At 47.2% G+C, this 13,028-nt stretch overlaps 1 protein-coding gene across 4 annotated transcripts in view; it reads left to right on the top strand.

Annotated features, from left to right (window-relative positions):
* Positions 1–1,822: 1,822 nt before the first annotated feature.
* The window catches only part of STXBP6 (syntaxin binding protein 6), a 63,557-nt gene continuing 52,351 nt past the window's right edge, over positions 1,823–13,028 (top strand). The window contains exons 1-2 of one of the 4 annotated variants that reach the window (XM_032947988.2): positions 1,823–1,973; positions 7,716–7,813. In XM_032947988.2, the coding sequence (XP_032803879.1) occupies positions 1,930–1,973; positions 7,716–7,813 (142 nt within the window). In that variant the 5' untranslated portion in view covers positions 1,823–1,929. Of the gene's footprint in view, positions 1,974–2,045; positions 7,143–7,194; positions 7,340–7,715; positions 7,814–7,837; positions 7,995–13,028 lie in introns of those variants that run through there. The other 3 variants (XM_032947992.2, XM_032947993.2, XM_032947990.2) reach the window with 3 other exon arrangements.

Below are 13,028 nucleotides of genomic sequence, written 5' to 3'. Positions count from 1 at the left end.
AAGCAAGCAAGATTCTTTGTTTTTTAACCAGGCGTGAACTCCAGAGACCAGGCTCGTCTCAATTGCAAGAGTGACATGGGTACGAGCTGCAGAGCTGTACCTTTCGAGATCAAGATGTCATCGAAGCCAAAGGGGGTTGTCCATAAATGACGTCACACGATTTTGTACGATTTTTGACCCCCCCCCCCTTCGTCACACGGCGTCACAAAAAGTCAGACCCCCCCTCAAATATGACGTCACAAAGCTCTGCCCCCCCCCCCCCAAAAAAAACACATGCTTCAAATCGTTTTAAACTATTGTAATTGTAGTGCGCATTTAATGTGGCGCTGCACTCTGATGTTGTAGGAGAAAACATTTATTACAAAGTATATTTAATTAAGTAGAACGTGTTATCTATATTTATTTAAAGTTGCGCATTTTGATGTGACGTCACATTTCTCAACCCCCCCCCACCCCCTTGTCACACATCGTCCCTAATGTCTGACCCCCCCCCCCCCCCCAGGTGCGTGACGTCATTTATGGACGGCCCCTAAGCTGTTGATGCCGCCACACTTCAACACTTTCTATCATCTGCCAGTTTCTGCTGCATAGCAGACACATGACTTCCAAGATCTGTCAGAAAAAGCATCCCCCCATCTGCTCCGGTCTTCTGCAATTGGCTCTGCCACCATCCTGCACACATGCCCCACCCGTTCCAACCAGGGTTGAATCTTTACCTAGATCTGTGACCATGCTTGGTTTGCATTACTTTTACGCATCAGCTTTATATTTATTTCCGAGAGGAATCAACTAAGACTCTCAAAAAATCCAAATGCAATGGAATATACAACCCAAATGAATGAAATTAATCAAACGGTCACTGGATGTTCCCTGTGAATCATAACTAGGCGAACCGTGGCAACTGTGATATTTAAATATGGAAAGCGAAGCTAATTGAATCTGACTCAGAGTCTGCCAGCCACAAATGCACTGAAATTTACTTAGTGTGTACGCGGAGGCACCTCTGACACCAAGAACATTTTAATTTATACTTCACGTGCCACTCTGTAATTGAAAATCACGGTGGAAGAAATGTGGAGATATATCGGCGCAAGGACCAGTGGTAAATAGGCATACAATATGCACATTTACAATATCTATCTCGAATATTTTTGTCAACCATCGGACACACGATGTTCTGGGAGTGAGCATGTTTTTCAGCAGCATTGGTTACTCTGGACTGGTTTCAACATGAAATGTTTCATCAGCAGTCAGGCACGCTTAAACCGCTGATGGGGAACTGCCATATACTATAGGCCCCCTCTTTGTTAGATATGGGTGCCAGTTGGACGCAAATGAAACACATACAGTGCCGTGACATAACGTTGATCTCAACAATAGCAGACACAGGGCAGCCCTTGTCTGTTTGAGTCCTGTTGTTTACATCTGCTTGCACACCATCCTGCAACTAATCCAATTTATTAAGTGGCCACCGGACCTGTTTTATAGCAAATTCCACATCTGCATGGGGGGGGGGGGAATGCACTCTCATCCGCCTCCGCTATTGTTGCAAATTGTTTCCGCCAGTGTGTTCTTACAAATAGCCTCTTTGACCAAATCACCCGCGAATGCGTCCGATCTCGTTATATCTCGTCGAGCTCAGCAGGTTGTGACCCTGTGGTATTACAGTGCTTGTATATAGTGCTCCGATGGACGACCACGTTATGGGCAGCAGAGGGCAGCCCATTGTTGTTGTGTACTTCTATGCCCCCCCCCCCCAAGTCCATGCACCTCCCCCCCCACCGCCCCAACATTAATTTAACCCGTACTGACCAGCAACGGTCAAATAATCCCCACGACCTACTTGGCGTGCATTGACAAAACGGCGATGGTGCACCGTTCGACTCCATCCTTGCGCGCGGTAGCAATGCGGTTCGTGAGCTAAATGCGATGTTGTCGAGGTCTGCTGGCCACGGCGAACGGATGGCTTCGTGGTGAGTTCGTGTAGTTTCGCTATCCCGCCGGCGATCGGCACACACCAACACGCCGCAGTGCACTCGCACGAGGGGTTACGTGTGCGTGAGTCCGTGTCCAACATCATCGGCGTGCATTGCGCGTTGTTTGAGTTAATTTTTTTGTTTCGGTGCGTTAAGCGCCGCGGGACGCGCGGTTGTTTCGATTATTCTTCGCTGGTGTCGCGCTCTCGACAAGATCCACATCGTCAGCGCGCTGCCGGGGAGAGAGAAAGGCGCTCGCACGGAGCGAGCGAGGAATTCTGTGTGAGAGTGGAAGGAGAGTAAAGAGAGAGTGCAGGGAGAGTAAAGAGATAGTGTGGTGTGTGAGAGAGAGTGCAGGGAGAGTAAAGAGAGAGAGAGAGAGTGTGGTGTGTGAGAGAGAGTGCAGGGAGGGTAAAGAGAGAGTGTGTGGGGTGTGAGAGAGAGTGCAGGGAGAGTAAAGAGAGAGTGTGTGGTGTGTGAGAGAGAATGCAGGGAGAGTTAAGAGAGAGTGTGTGGTGTGAGAGAGAGTGCAGGGAGAGTTAAGAGAGTGTGTGGTGTGTGAGAGAGAGTGCAGGGAGAGTAAAGAGAGAGTGTGTGGTGTGTGAGAGAGAATGCAGGGAGAGTTAAGAGAGAGTGTGGTGTGTGAGAGAGAGTGCAGGGAGAGTTAAGAGAGTGTGTGGTGTGAGAGAGAGAGAGTGCAGGGAGGGTAAAGAGAGAGTGTGGTGTGTGAGAGAGAGTGCAGGGAGAGTAAAGAGAGAGTGTGTGGTGTGTGAGAGAGAGTGCAGGGAGAGTTAAGAGAGAGTGTGTGGTGTGTGAGAGAGAGTGCAGGGAGAGTTAAGAGAGAGTGTGTGGTGTGTGAGAGAGAGAGAGTGCAGGGAGAGTTAAGAGAGAGTGTGTGGTGTGTGAGAGAGTGCAGGGAGAGTTAAGAGAGAGTGTGTGGTGTGAGAGAGAGTGCAGGGAGAGTTAAGAGAGAGTGTGTGGTGTGAGAGAGAGAGCGCAGGGAGAGTAAAGAGAGAGTGTGTGGTGTGAGAGAGAGAGTGCAGGGAGAGTTAAGAGAGAGTGTGTGGTGTGTGAGAGAGAGTGCAGGGAGAGTTAAGAGAGAGTGTGGTGTGAGAGAGAGTGCAGGGAGAGTTAAGAGAGAGTGTGTGGTGTGTGAGAGAGAGAGTGCAGGGAGAGTTAAGAGAGAGTGAGTGGTGTGAGAGAGAGTGCAGGGAGAGTTAAGAGAGAGTGTGTGGTGTGTGAGAGAGAGTGGAGGGAGAGTAAAGAGAGTGTGTGGTGTGAGAGAGAGAGTGCAGGGAGAGTTAAGAGAGAGTGTGTGGTGTGTGAGAGAGAGTGCAGGGAGAGTTAAGAGAGTGTGTGGTGTGAGAGAGAGAGTGCAGGGAGAGTTAAGAGAGAGTGTGTGGTGTGTGAGAGAGAGTGCAGGGAGAGTTAAGAGAGAGTGTGTGGTGTGTGAGAGAGAGAGTGCAGGGAGAGTTAAGAGAGAGTGTGTGGTGTGTGAGAGAGAGTGCAGGGAGAGTAAAGAGAGAGTGTGTGGTGTGTGAGAGAGAGTGCAGGGAGAGTTAAGAGAGAGAGAGTGTGGTGTGAGAGAGTGTGCAGGGAGAGTTAAGAGAGTGTGTGGTGTGTGAGAGAGAGTGCAGGGAGAGTAAAGAGAGAGTGTGTGGTGTGTGAGAGAGAGTGCAGGGAGAGTTAAGAGAGAGTGTGTGGTGTGTGAGAGAGAGAGTGCAGGGAGAGTTAAGAGAGAGTGTGTGGTGTGTGAGAGAGAGTGCAGGGAGAGTAAAGAGAGAGTGTGTGGTGTGTGAGAGAGAGTGCAGGGAGAGTTAAGAGAGAGAGTGTGGTGTGAGAGAGTGTGCAGGGAGAGTTAAGAGAGTGTGTGGTGTGTGAGAGAGAGTGCAGGGAGAGTAAAGAGAGAGTGTGTGGTGTGTGAGAGAGAGTGCAGGGAGAGTTAAGAGAGAGTGTGTGGTGTGTGAGAGAGAGAGTGCAGGGAGAGTTAAGAGAGAGTGTGTGGTGTGTGAGAGAGAGTGCAGGGAGAGTAAAGAGAGAGTGTGTGGTGTGTGAGAGAGAGTGGAAGGAGAGTTAAGAGAGAGTGTGTGGTGTGTGAGAGAGAGTGCAGGGAGAGTTAAGAGAGAGTGTGTGGTGTGTGAGAGAGAGTGCAGGGAGCGTTAAGAGAGAGTGTGTGGTGTGTGAGAGAGAGAGTGCAGGGAGAGTTAAGAGAGAGTGTGTGGTGTGTGAGAGAGAGTGGAAGGAGAGTTAAGAGAGAGTGTGTGGTGTGTGAGAGAGAGTGCAGGGAGAGTTAAGAGAGAGTGTGTGGTGTGTGAGAGAGAGTGCAGGGAGAGTTAAGAGAGTGTGTGGTGTGAGAGAGAGAGTGCAGGGAGAGTTAAGAGAGAGTGTGTGGTGTGTGAGAGAGAGTGCAGGGAGAGTTAAGAGAGAGTGTGTGGTGTGTGAGAGAGAGAGTGCAGGGAGAGTTAAGAGAGAGTGTGTGGTGTGTGAGAGAGAGAGTGCAGGGAGAGTTAAGAGAGAGTGTGTGGTGTGTGAGAGAGAGTGCAGGGAGAGTAAAGAGAGAGTGTGTGGTGTGTGAGAGAGAGTGCAGGGAGAGTTAAGAGAGAGAGAGTGTGGTGTGAGAGAGTGTGCAGGGAGAGTTAAGAGAGTGTGTGGTGTGTGAGAGAGAGTGCAGGGAGAGTAAAGAGAGAGTGTGTGGTGTGTGAGAGAGAGTGCAGGGAGAGTTAAGAGAGAGTGTGTGGTGTGTGAGAGAGAGAGTGCAGGGAGAGTTAAGAGAGAGTGTGTGGTGTGTGAGAGAGAGTGCAGGGAGAGTAAAGAGAGAGTGTGTGGTGTGTGAGAGAGAGTGCAGGGAGAGTTAAGAGAGAGAGTGTGGTGTGAGAGAGTGTGCAGGGAGAGTTAAGAGAGTGTGTGGTGTGTGAGAGAGAGTGCAGGGAGAGTAAAGAGAGAGTGTGTGGTGTGTGAGAGAGAGTGCAGGGAGAGTTAAGAGAGAGTGTGTGGTGTGTGAGAGAGAGAGTGCAGGGAGAGTTAAGAGAGAGTGTGTGGTGTGTGAGAGAGAGTGCAGGGAGAGTAAAGAGAGAGTGTGTGGTGTGTGAGAGAGAGTGGAAGGAGAGTTAAGAGAGAGTGTGTGGTGTGTGAGAGAGAGTGCAGGGAGAGTTAAGAGAGAGTGTGTGGTGTGTGAGAGAGAGTGCAGGGAGCGTTAAGAGAGAGTGTGTGGTGTGTGAGAGAGAGAGTGCAGGGAGAGTTAAGAGAGAGTGTGTGGTGTGTGAGAGAGAGTGGAAGGAGAGTTAAGAGAGAGTGTGTGGTGTGTGAGAGAGAGTGCAGGGAGAGTTAAGAGAGAGTGTGTGGTGTGTGAGAGAGAGTGCAGGGAGAGTTAAGAGAGTGTGTGGTGTGAGAGAGAGAGTGCAGGGAGAGTTAAGAGAGAGTGTGTGGTGTGTGAGAGAGAGTGCAGGGAGAGTTAAGAGAGAGTGTGTGGTGTGTGAGAGAGAGAGTGCAGGGAGAGTTAAGAGAGAGTGTGTGGTGTGTGAGAGAGAGTGCAGGGAGAGTAAAGAGAGAGTGTGTGGTGTGTGAGAGAGAGTGCAGGGAGAGTTAAGAGAGAGAGTGTGGTGTGAGAGAGTGTGCAGGGAGAGTTAAGAGAGAGTGTGTGGTGTGTGAGAGAGAGTGGAAGGAGAGTTAAGAGAGAGTGTGTGGTGTGTGAGAGAGAGTGCAGGGAGAGTTAAGAGAGAGTGTGTGGTGTGTGAGAGAGAGTGCAGGGAGCGTTAAGAGAGAGTGTGTGGTGTGTGTGTGAGAGTGGAAGGAGAGTTAAGAGAGAGTGTGTGGTGTGTGAGAGAGAGAGTGCAGGGAGAGTTAAGAGAGAGTGTGTGGTGTGTGAGAGAGAGTGCAGGGAGAGTTAAGAGAGAGTGTGTGGTGTGTGAGAGAGAGTGGAAGGAGAGTTAAGAGAGAGTGTGTGGTGTGTGAGAGAGAGTGCAGGGAGAGTTAAGAGAGAGTGTGTGGTGTGTGAGAGAGAGAGTGCAGGGAGAGTTAAGAGAGAGTGTGTGGTGTGTGAGATAGAGTGCAGGGAGAGTAAAGAGAGAGTGTGTGGTGTGTGAGAGAGAGTGCAGGGAGAGTTAAGAGAGAGTGTGTGGTGTGTGAGAGAGAGTGGAAGGAGAGTTAAGAGAGAGTGTGTGGTGTGTGAGAGAGAGTGCAGGGAGAGTTAAGAGAGAGTGTGTGGTGTGTGAGAGAGAGTGCAGGGAGCGTTAAGAGAGAGTGTGTGGTGTGTGTGTGAGAGTGGAAGGAGAGTTAAGAGAGTGTGTGGTGTGTGAGAGAGAGAGTGCAGGGAGCGTTAAGAGAGAGTGTGTGGTGTGTGAGAGAGAGTGTAGGGAGAGTTAAGAGAGAGTGTGTGGTGTGTGAGAGAGAGTGGAAGGAGAGTTAAGAGAGAGTGTGTGGTGTGTGAGAGAGAGTGCAGGGAGAGTTAAGAGAGAGTGTGTGGTGTGTGAGAGAGAGTGCAGGGAGAGTAAAGAGAGAGAGTGTGTGGTGTTTGAGAGAGAGTGCAGGGAGAGCTAAGAGAGTGTGTGGTGTGTGAGAGAGAGTGCAGGGAGAGTTAAAAGAGAGTGTGGTGTGTGAGAGAGAGTGCAGGGAGAGTAAAGAGAGAGTGTGTGGTGTGTGAGAGAGAGTGTAGGGAGAGTTAAGAGAGAGTGTGTGGTGTGTGTGTGTGAGAGAGAGAGTGCAGGGAGAGTTAAGAGAGAGTGTGTGGTGTGTGAGAGAGAGTGCAGGGAGAGCAAAGAGAGAAAGTGTGGTGTGTGAGAGAGAGTGTAGGGAGAGTTAAGAGAGAGTGTGGTGTGTGAGAGAGAGAGTGCAGGGAGAGCTAAGAGAGATTGTGTGGTGTGTGTGTGTGTGAGAGTGGAAGGAGAGTTAAGAGAGAGTGTGTGGTGTGTGTGAGAGTGGAAGGAGAGTTAAGAGAGAGTGTGTGTGGTGTGAGAGAGAGTGCAGGGAGAGTTAAGAGAGAGAGTGTGGTGTGTGTGAGAGAGAGTGTGTGTGGTGTGTGGTGTGTGTGTGTGAGAGAGAGACATAGTCTTGTGTCTGCCTTTTAACAACCATGCGATTCATCTCATCCGGTGGCTGAGTCTACGCTGCGGAGGCTGTGGCGGGGAGACCCCCCCCCCCTCGTCTCGTGCGACTCCCGAGTGCTCAAAGGTAATAAACCCCCGTTGTGATTGGTGACATCTCGAGCACGTTCACAGTGCTTGGGTTGCCAGAGTCTGCCTGAGTGTAGCCCCCTCCACACTCGATGAACATCGTTCTTTGGCTGAAGTGCAACGCTGCGCTCACGACGCATTGAGCCGGGGAACTCCCACCCTCCACCCCCCGCGTTGTTTCCACAGCGTGGGAAGGTAAACACGCGATCCATCATCGCATCCCGCTCGAGTGAGTGTCACAATGAGTTGTCACACTTCTTGTCTCCTTGTCTTGGTTGCGCTCGAAGGGTGCCCGTCGCGCCACGAGTCCGGCAGGAGCCACCCGAGTTCTATTCCCGCTCACGCCCACCGACACCAGTGACAATCATCTGGGCCTCCCCTAGGTTGACTCGGCATTAAATGAGTACCCGGTTTGCGGTGTTGTTAATATAGCCGCTATAGGTGGGGGGGGGGGGGAGACAAAGGCGGCCGGGAGTGGTTCTGGTCACCACTTTTCCGGTTGAAGGCTAAACGAGGGTGGTGGTGGTGGGGGGGGGTGGTGTGGGATATTTTTTTCTCGTTGTGCGTGCAGCAACCGGCCGATTGATAGTTCGCCTCTGGCTGAGAGGCAGCAGCAGCAGCAGCACTGCGCGAAACTCGTCACCGTGGTGGGACCGCCGGCGTCAGAAGGTAAAACGTGAGAGTAATTAATTACATTGTGTGAGTGAGTGTATGAGAGAGAGAGAGAGCGAGCGAGCGTGTGTGTGTGTCTGCCTCCCATCCTCATCGTTGTATCCGAAGCAGCCACCACACCACTCACTCCTCGACGGCACTGTGGGTCTTCCCCACGACTCCCCAGTGAGAGGAGAAGGTATAAAGGCGTGATTCGTCACGACTACCGCCTCGCTAATTGTTCCGTTTGAGAAGATGCGCGCAGGTTTTAACGGATAGGACACGTCGCTAATTTTTTTTTTAAATCTACACGTTTTTGCAGTTTTCATGTATATTTTTTTGCGAACTGCGCGCGCGCGTGTGTTTGTGTGTGTGTGTATATATCAATATTTTGTACTGAACAAGTCGAACTGCCCGGAGCGATCGTATTGAAAAGGGAGCAAAAGTGGCGTGGCATTGCTCCGCGTCTGTGTCTCGGTCCTTAATTGTCTGCTGTGCCAATTAAGGAAAACAATGAAGTCGCGAATGGTGACGACCGGCGTTGTACTTTGAAGCCGTTCGTCGCCGTGTTGACCAACGTCGCGCGCGGACGCAAGGTCATCATCCGTGATGAGCACAACACACGCTTTGATAACGTTGAACATGAAATGGAGGCATCAGGTTTGCGATTAAGTGAGGCGGCTCTCCCGGGGCTTTGGGCGTTTCGAGTCCATTCAAGGAGGAGATGGCGATCGAGTGTCACGAACTGTGCCGTAAGAATGACCCCGTGCCCGCGAACTCTTGGGTGCTCATTGCGTTAATCGCACCATTCATGGGTCGCGGAGTAAGGCGCCACGTAACCTTGCAGAAGGGTAGAATCCACCCATTCACTCACCTGGTGGTGACGTGAAGTGACGATCGGTGGTTTGTGATTTTTTTTTAACAATTTTTTTTTTTACTGGTGCCGCATTTCTATTTCGTACATGTTTTATCATCCTATTGAATGAACTTACTCGAGTATACAGGATTTTCAATAGCGTGTTACAGTCATTGTCTAGCCACTGTAGGATGCAGTAGAGCCGGCCAGCGGTTGAGCGAGCGTCTAGTAATGGAAAAGTTGCGAGTGCAAATCCTGGTTTGGGAGTTAAACTTAGCCCATCATCGATTCGGGGTTGGTATAATGAGAAGCACTTTGGTGGGGTTAGCAGTTGATTGTCCTCTGGAGAGACTCATCCCCATACGTAAAAATGCGGAATTGCCACCACAGGCTCAGGTCTGGAAAGAGGAGATGTTAGCAGTGCCTCGATGTTCATTTGAGCCGGGGATCACTTTGTCTTGCTGGATGAAGGTCCTCCCCATACTGTTGCCATCTCTTCACGGTCCTGCGATGCCGTGCAATCCATCACACCGCTGCACGTCAACTGATGTCATCGCTTCATTTCTGCAGAGGCCCAAAATCGTGTAATGCAGTGCAGTATATCATTCCACAAATCCTCGAGTCCCCCAGCGTGTGCAAACTAGAGAAAATAAGCAAGCCGGGTTTTCTGGATAACCCATAGTACACAACATAATAATTGTGGAATCGATTCAGGTGTAGCACGTGTATTTCATTAACTTTGCCTCGTAACATTTAACATAACATTCGGTGCTGTAGCATTTTACTCCGTATTGTAGCGTAGTAATATTAATTATCCCGATTGAGCAACAATATGCACAATAATTCAATACTGATTATTTGTAATACCAATTTGTCTAAAAATGAAAGTCGTTAACCAAGGTTCACTACCTACTACGGCACAGGATTGATTAAAAGGGTCGTTTACGATTGTTTTAAAAAACCCTAACAATCCGTAAAGAATCCATGGAGAGAGAGCGAGAGAAACATGCGTGCTTGGAATTATATTGAGAGACGAAAAGAGGAACACATGTATTAGAGAACATATGCAGGTTAAACGCAACATTTTACATAAATAATACAGTATTCAAACTTGTGAAATATTAATTGGGATTGGACAGGACACGTTGTGAGAAGGGACGATGACCAATGGTCAAGGATAGTGAAGAGTGGCAGCCAAGCAATGGAATGCATCCGAGAGAATGTCCACCCGCGGAGATGGAGCGATGAGATCGGCTTGTGCAGCTGCTGGGTGGATTGCTGCATCGCCATACATCCCAACTCCAGAGAGTTCAATATAATGAGACCCCTATTGCAATACTTTGGGAAGAAATACAAGAAAAGAGGTAGCAGCACAAGAAACTGAGAGAAAGGGAACCCAATAAACCTAGGCACAGAAACGTTGAAATGTCATGCAGCAAGGCAAGTCCACTTTGAAGAACAGAGCGGTAAGGGTCTGTTTGCATAGCAGCAATAGGCAAATGTACTGTCCAGCTTAGTGAACACACCCGTAGTCAATGACAACAATACTAACCTTGGGTAGTTATTAGTTTCCTGCTTTCTTTCTCACAGAAATATCGTGCGCAAAGACAAAACTTTTGGAGCTGACCCTTACATAAGATCTGAACCATTGGCAGCAGCTACCGGTGATACACTGCAATCAATAGGGCTGAGTGAGTCATTTTCTGTGAACAAAAAAACGTGAGAACTCATTGCATGGCTGTGAGACACTCTCGACATTGTGAAAAACCGTGTCGCGGCTAATCCTTGAGACTTGACATGTATGCATCGCAGAATCGTGAGAAATCTCGTCGAAATGGGGAGGCCTTCGTCCATCAGTCAATTGGTCATGGATGATGGTGAATTTATGACCTTTCTTTATAACTTTCATTTGATGGAATACTTATTTCTATCGGACCTTTTTGTGAGTATCAAAGTGATGAAAACATTAAAATAGGCTTTGAACTGCTCAACCCGAGCTGTTAATAAATTGATACCTGCGACACCACTGAGAACGTAACCTGAGTGCCCTCTTAGTTAACTGCCGACAATGCTTGAAAGGTTTTGTTTATTTTAAAAAAAATATTTGGCACTGGATCTGAAAAACAGAACTGCCATTTTTCGCATACCTCACTTGTGTGGTGGGAAATCCATTTCCATATTCTTACCCTTAAGGCATACATTAGCAAGGAGAAGAGTGGATGTATTAAAAATCATATTGCCGATGCGTATCCGAAGGAAATGAGAGACAATTTGCCAGTTGGTGTTGTTGCCTTTGATATTATGGAGAGTACTTTCTGGAAATGCCTACAAAGACCTCCATGGTTATCTTCAAGAGGCAGACTTCTGGATGTTTTATTTCCTTCTCCTCTATGACACTTCTTCAGTGCATTAATAGGAATGGTGCACACAAACCTTACGTTTTAAGTACTTGCAGCCTTTTGGAAAGGCCACCCAGGGTTTTGATAGTCATGTATTAGGAAACATCAGAGGGATTCCCCTTTGGGATAGGACACCACAAATCATCTCTGCTGGCCTGGAAGCGACTGATATGAAACATTTGAACTCTTATATGGGCTGTCTTACTGTGACACTTTTTTGTAATAAAAAAAATATAAAGTGAAAATAAAAAATAAATAAGGGGAGAAATAAAAACAGACATTCGAAACATTTATATTCTTGGTTCTTTCGGTAAAGTCACGTAGAAGGGAAAGAACCAAGAATATGAATCCCTGCAGTCACGAAAGCTTTAAATCAAAATTAAAAACATTTGTCAATATTATTTTTTCACAATTTTTATTTAGACAACTCGCAACAAAAATCTGCGTTAAACAAGTTTGCAAAAAAAAATTAAGATATCTGCCATGTGGCTCGGCTAAAACACACATCAGAGCCTGTGTACCAAGGTCAGCTTTTGAATGTGTAATGGGATGATAATGATGAACTGCAGAGGCAGACAAGAGCAAACTAGAATCTGAATAAAAAATTCAACATACCAGTGTGCCAAATAAAGACCGGTTTCTTTTTTTTTATTAGTTTATATTACCTCCTTTGGCATATGAATAAGAAACATAGCCATTGACTAATGAAGAAAATTAGCATAACAAGAGAAATTAAAAAAAAATGTTCGCAAAGAAGCAACGGAGAGGCGCATCCACGGAATTACATTGAGAGACAGACAAAGAGGTGCACGTGGATTAGAGAGCATACACGCGTGAGACAACTTATTGGCCATTCAAAAATCAAGTGGTTTGGGTGGGCTACGTAAGAGTGGCAGCTAAAGGAGAGAACACACCCGAGGATGCGTACAACCGCAGAGATGGAGCAAAGAAATCAGCTTACGTGCACGTATTAATTGGAAAGTTGAATCAAAAGAATGAGAAATGGCAACAGCTTGGGGAGATCTTCATCCAACAGATCACGTCTAATGATGATGACATGTTCTATCTGTAATTGTATGTTTTTACTTGGAATCTGTATTTAGACGAAACGTTAAGGTCTAGGAAAATGACGATAAAAAGCTGAATAATGGAAAGCTGATGGATTTCTATTTTTGCTCCGAGTGGAAAGGTACTTCATGGAGTCGTCATATTACACCCACCAAGATTACTGGATGCATTCTCGTGAAGCAGTGAAAACGTTAGATTTAAATCGTTGACAAACCCCACTGATATAACCCAATTTAACGTGGGTTGTCAGTTAACCTGTTCTTCCACTCCTTTTAATTTCCTTCTGTTGATTGACTTTTATGTTTTATATCTTCCTGCCCCATTTTTAATGAAATGTCCAATCATTCCAGCTTGTACTTTTACGGAAGCAATTTCTATGCTAATTTTCTTGTTGAAACTTTGCCGTGTGCCTCCGCTCTTATGTTTATGGTTTATTTAGATACTCTTCACATTCGTTATTTGCTTCTTGGCTTGTTATATTTTTGGCAGGTCACGTAATATTTAATAGACACAAGTGCTCATCAGCAAATTAAGACACTTACAACCGAAACACACCTAAATATGCAGCGCGTGGACTAGAGTAATGCTATTGCAGTGCATCCATAAAATACACAACAATAAAAGTGTTTAATATTTAATATCTGTAAGGTAAGACAGGGTAACCTTTCACAGTTTAGTTGTTCCTTTTCCCAAACTTGGTTTTGTATACCAGTTGCAGCTCTCACTTATTTGATGTACAACAGCCACGTTTCCTCTGTTATTAAAGGTCATATGAACACTGAACGAAAACACCAACATGCAATTTAACATTAATGTAGTTTAACTGATGTAAAAAAAAGGATTAACTGCAATTATTTGGCAGTCCTACAATTGCTTGCTCACAATACTGCAAGCAATTGAGAGCCGTATG

Source organism: Petromyzon marinus, chromosome 6, assembly GCF_048934315.1.
Source record: "Petromyzon marinus isolate PM22_M1 ecotype Great Lakes invasive population chromosome 6, UKy_Petmar_22M1.pri1.0, whole genome shotgun sequence".
NCBI lineage: Eukaryota > Metazoa > Chordata > Hyperoartia > Petromyzontiformes > Petromyzontidae > Petromyzon > Petromyzon marinus.
Note: the sequence above shows the minus strand (reverse complement) of the source record. Positions and strands in the feature narration are given on the sequence as shown.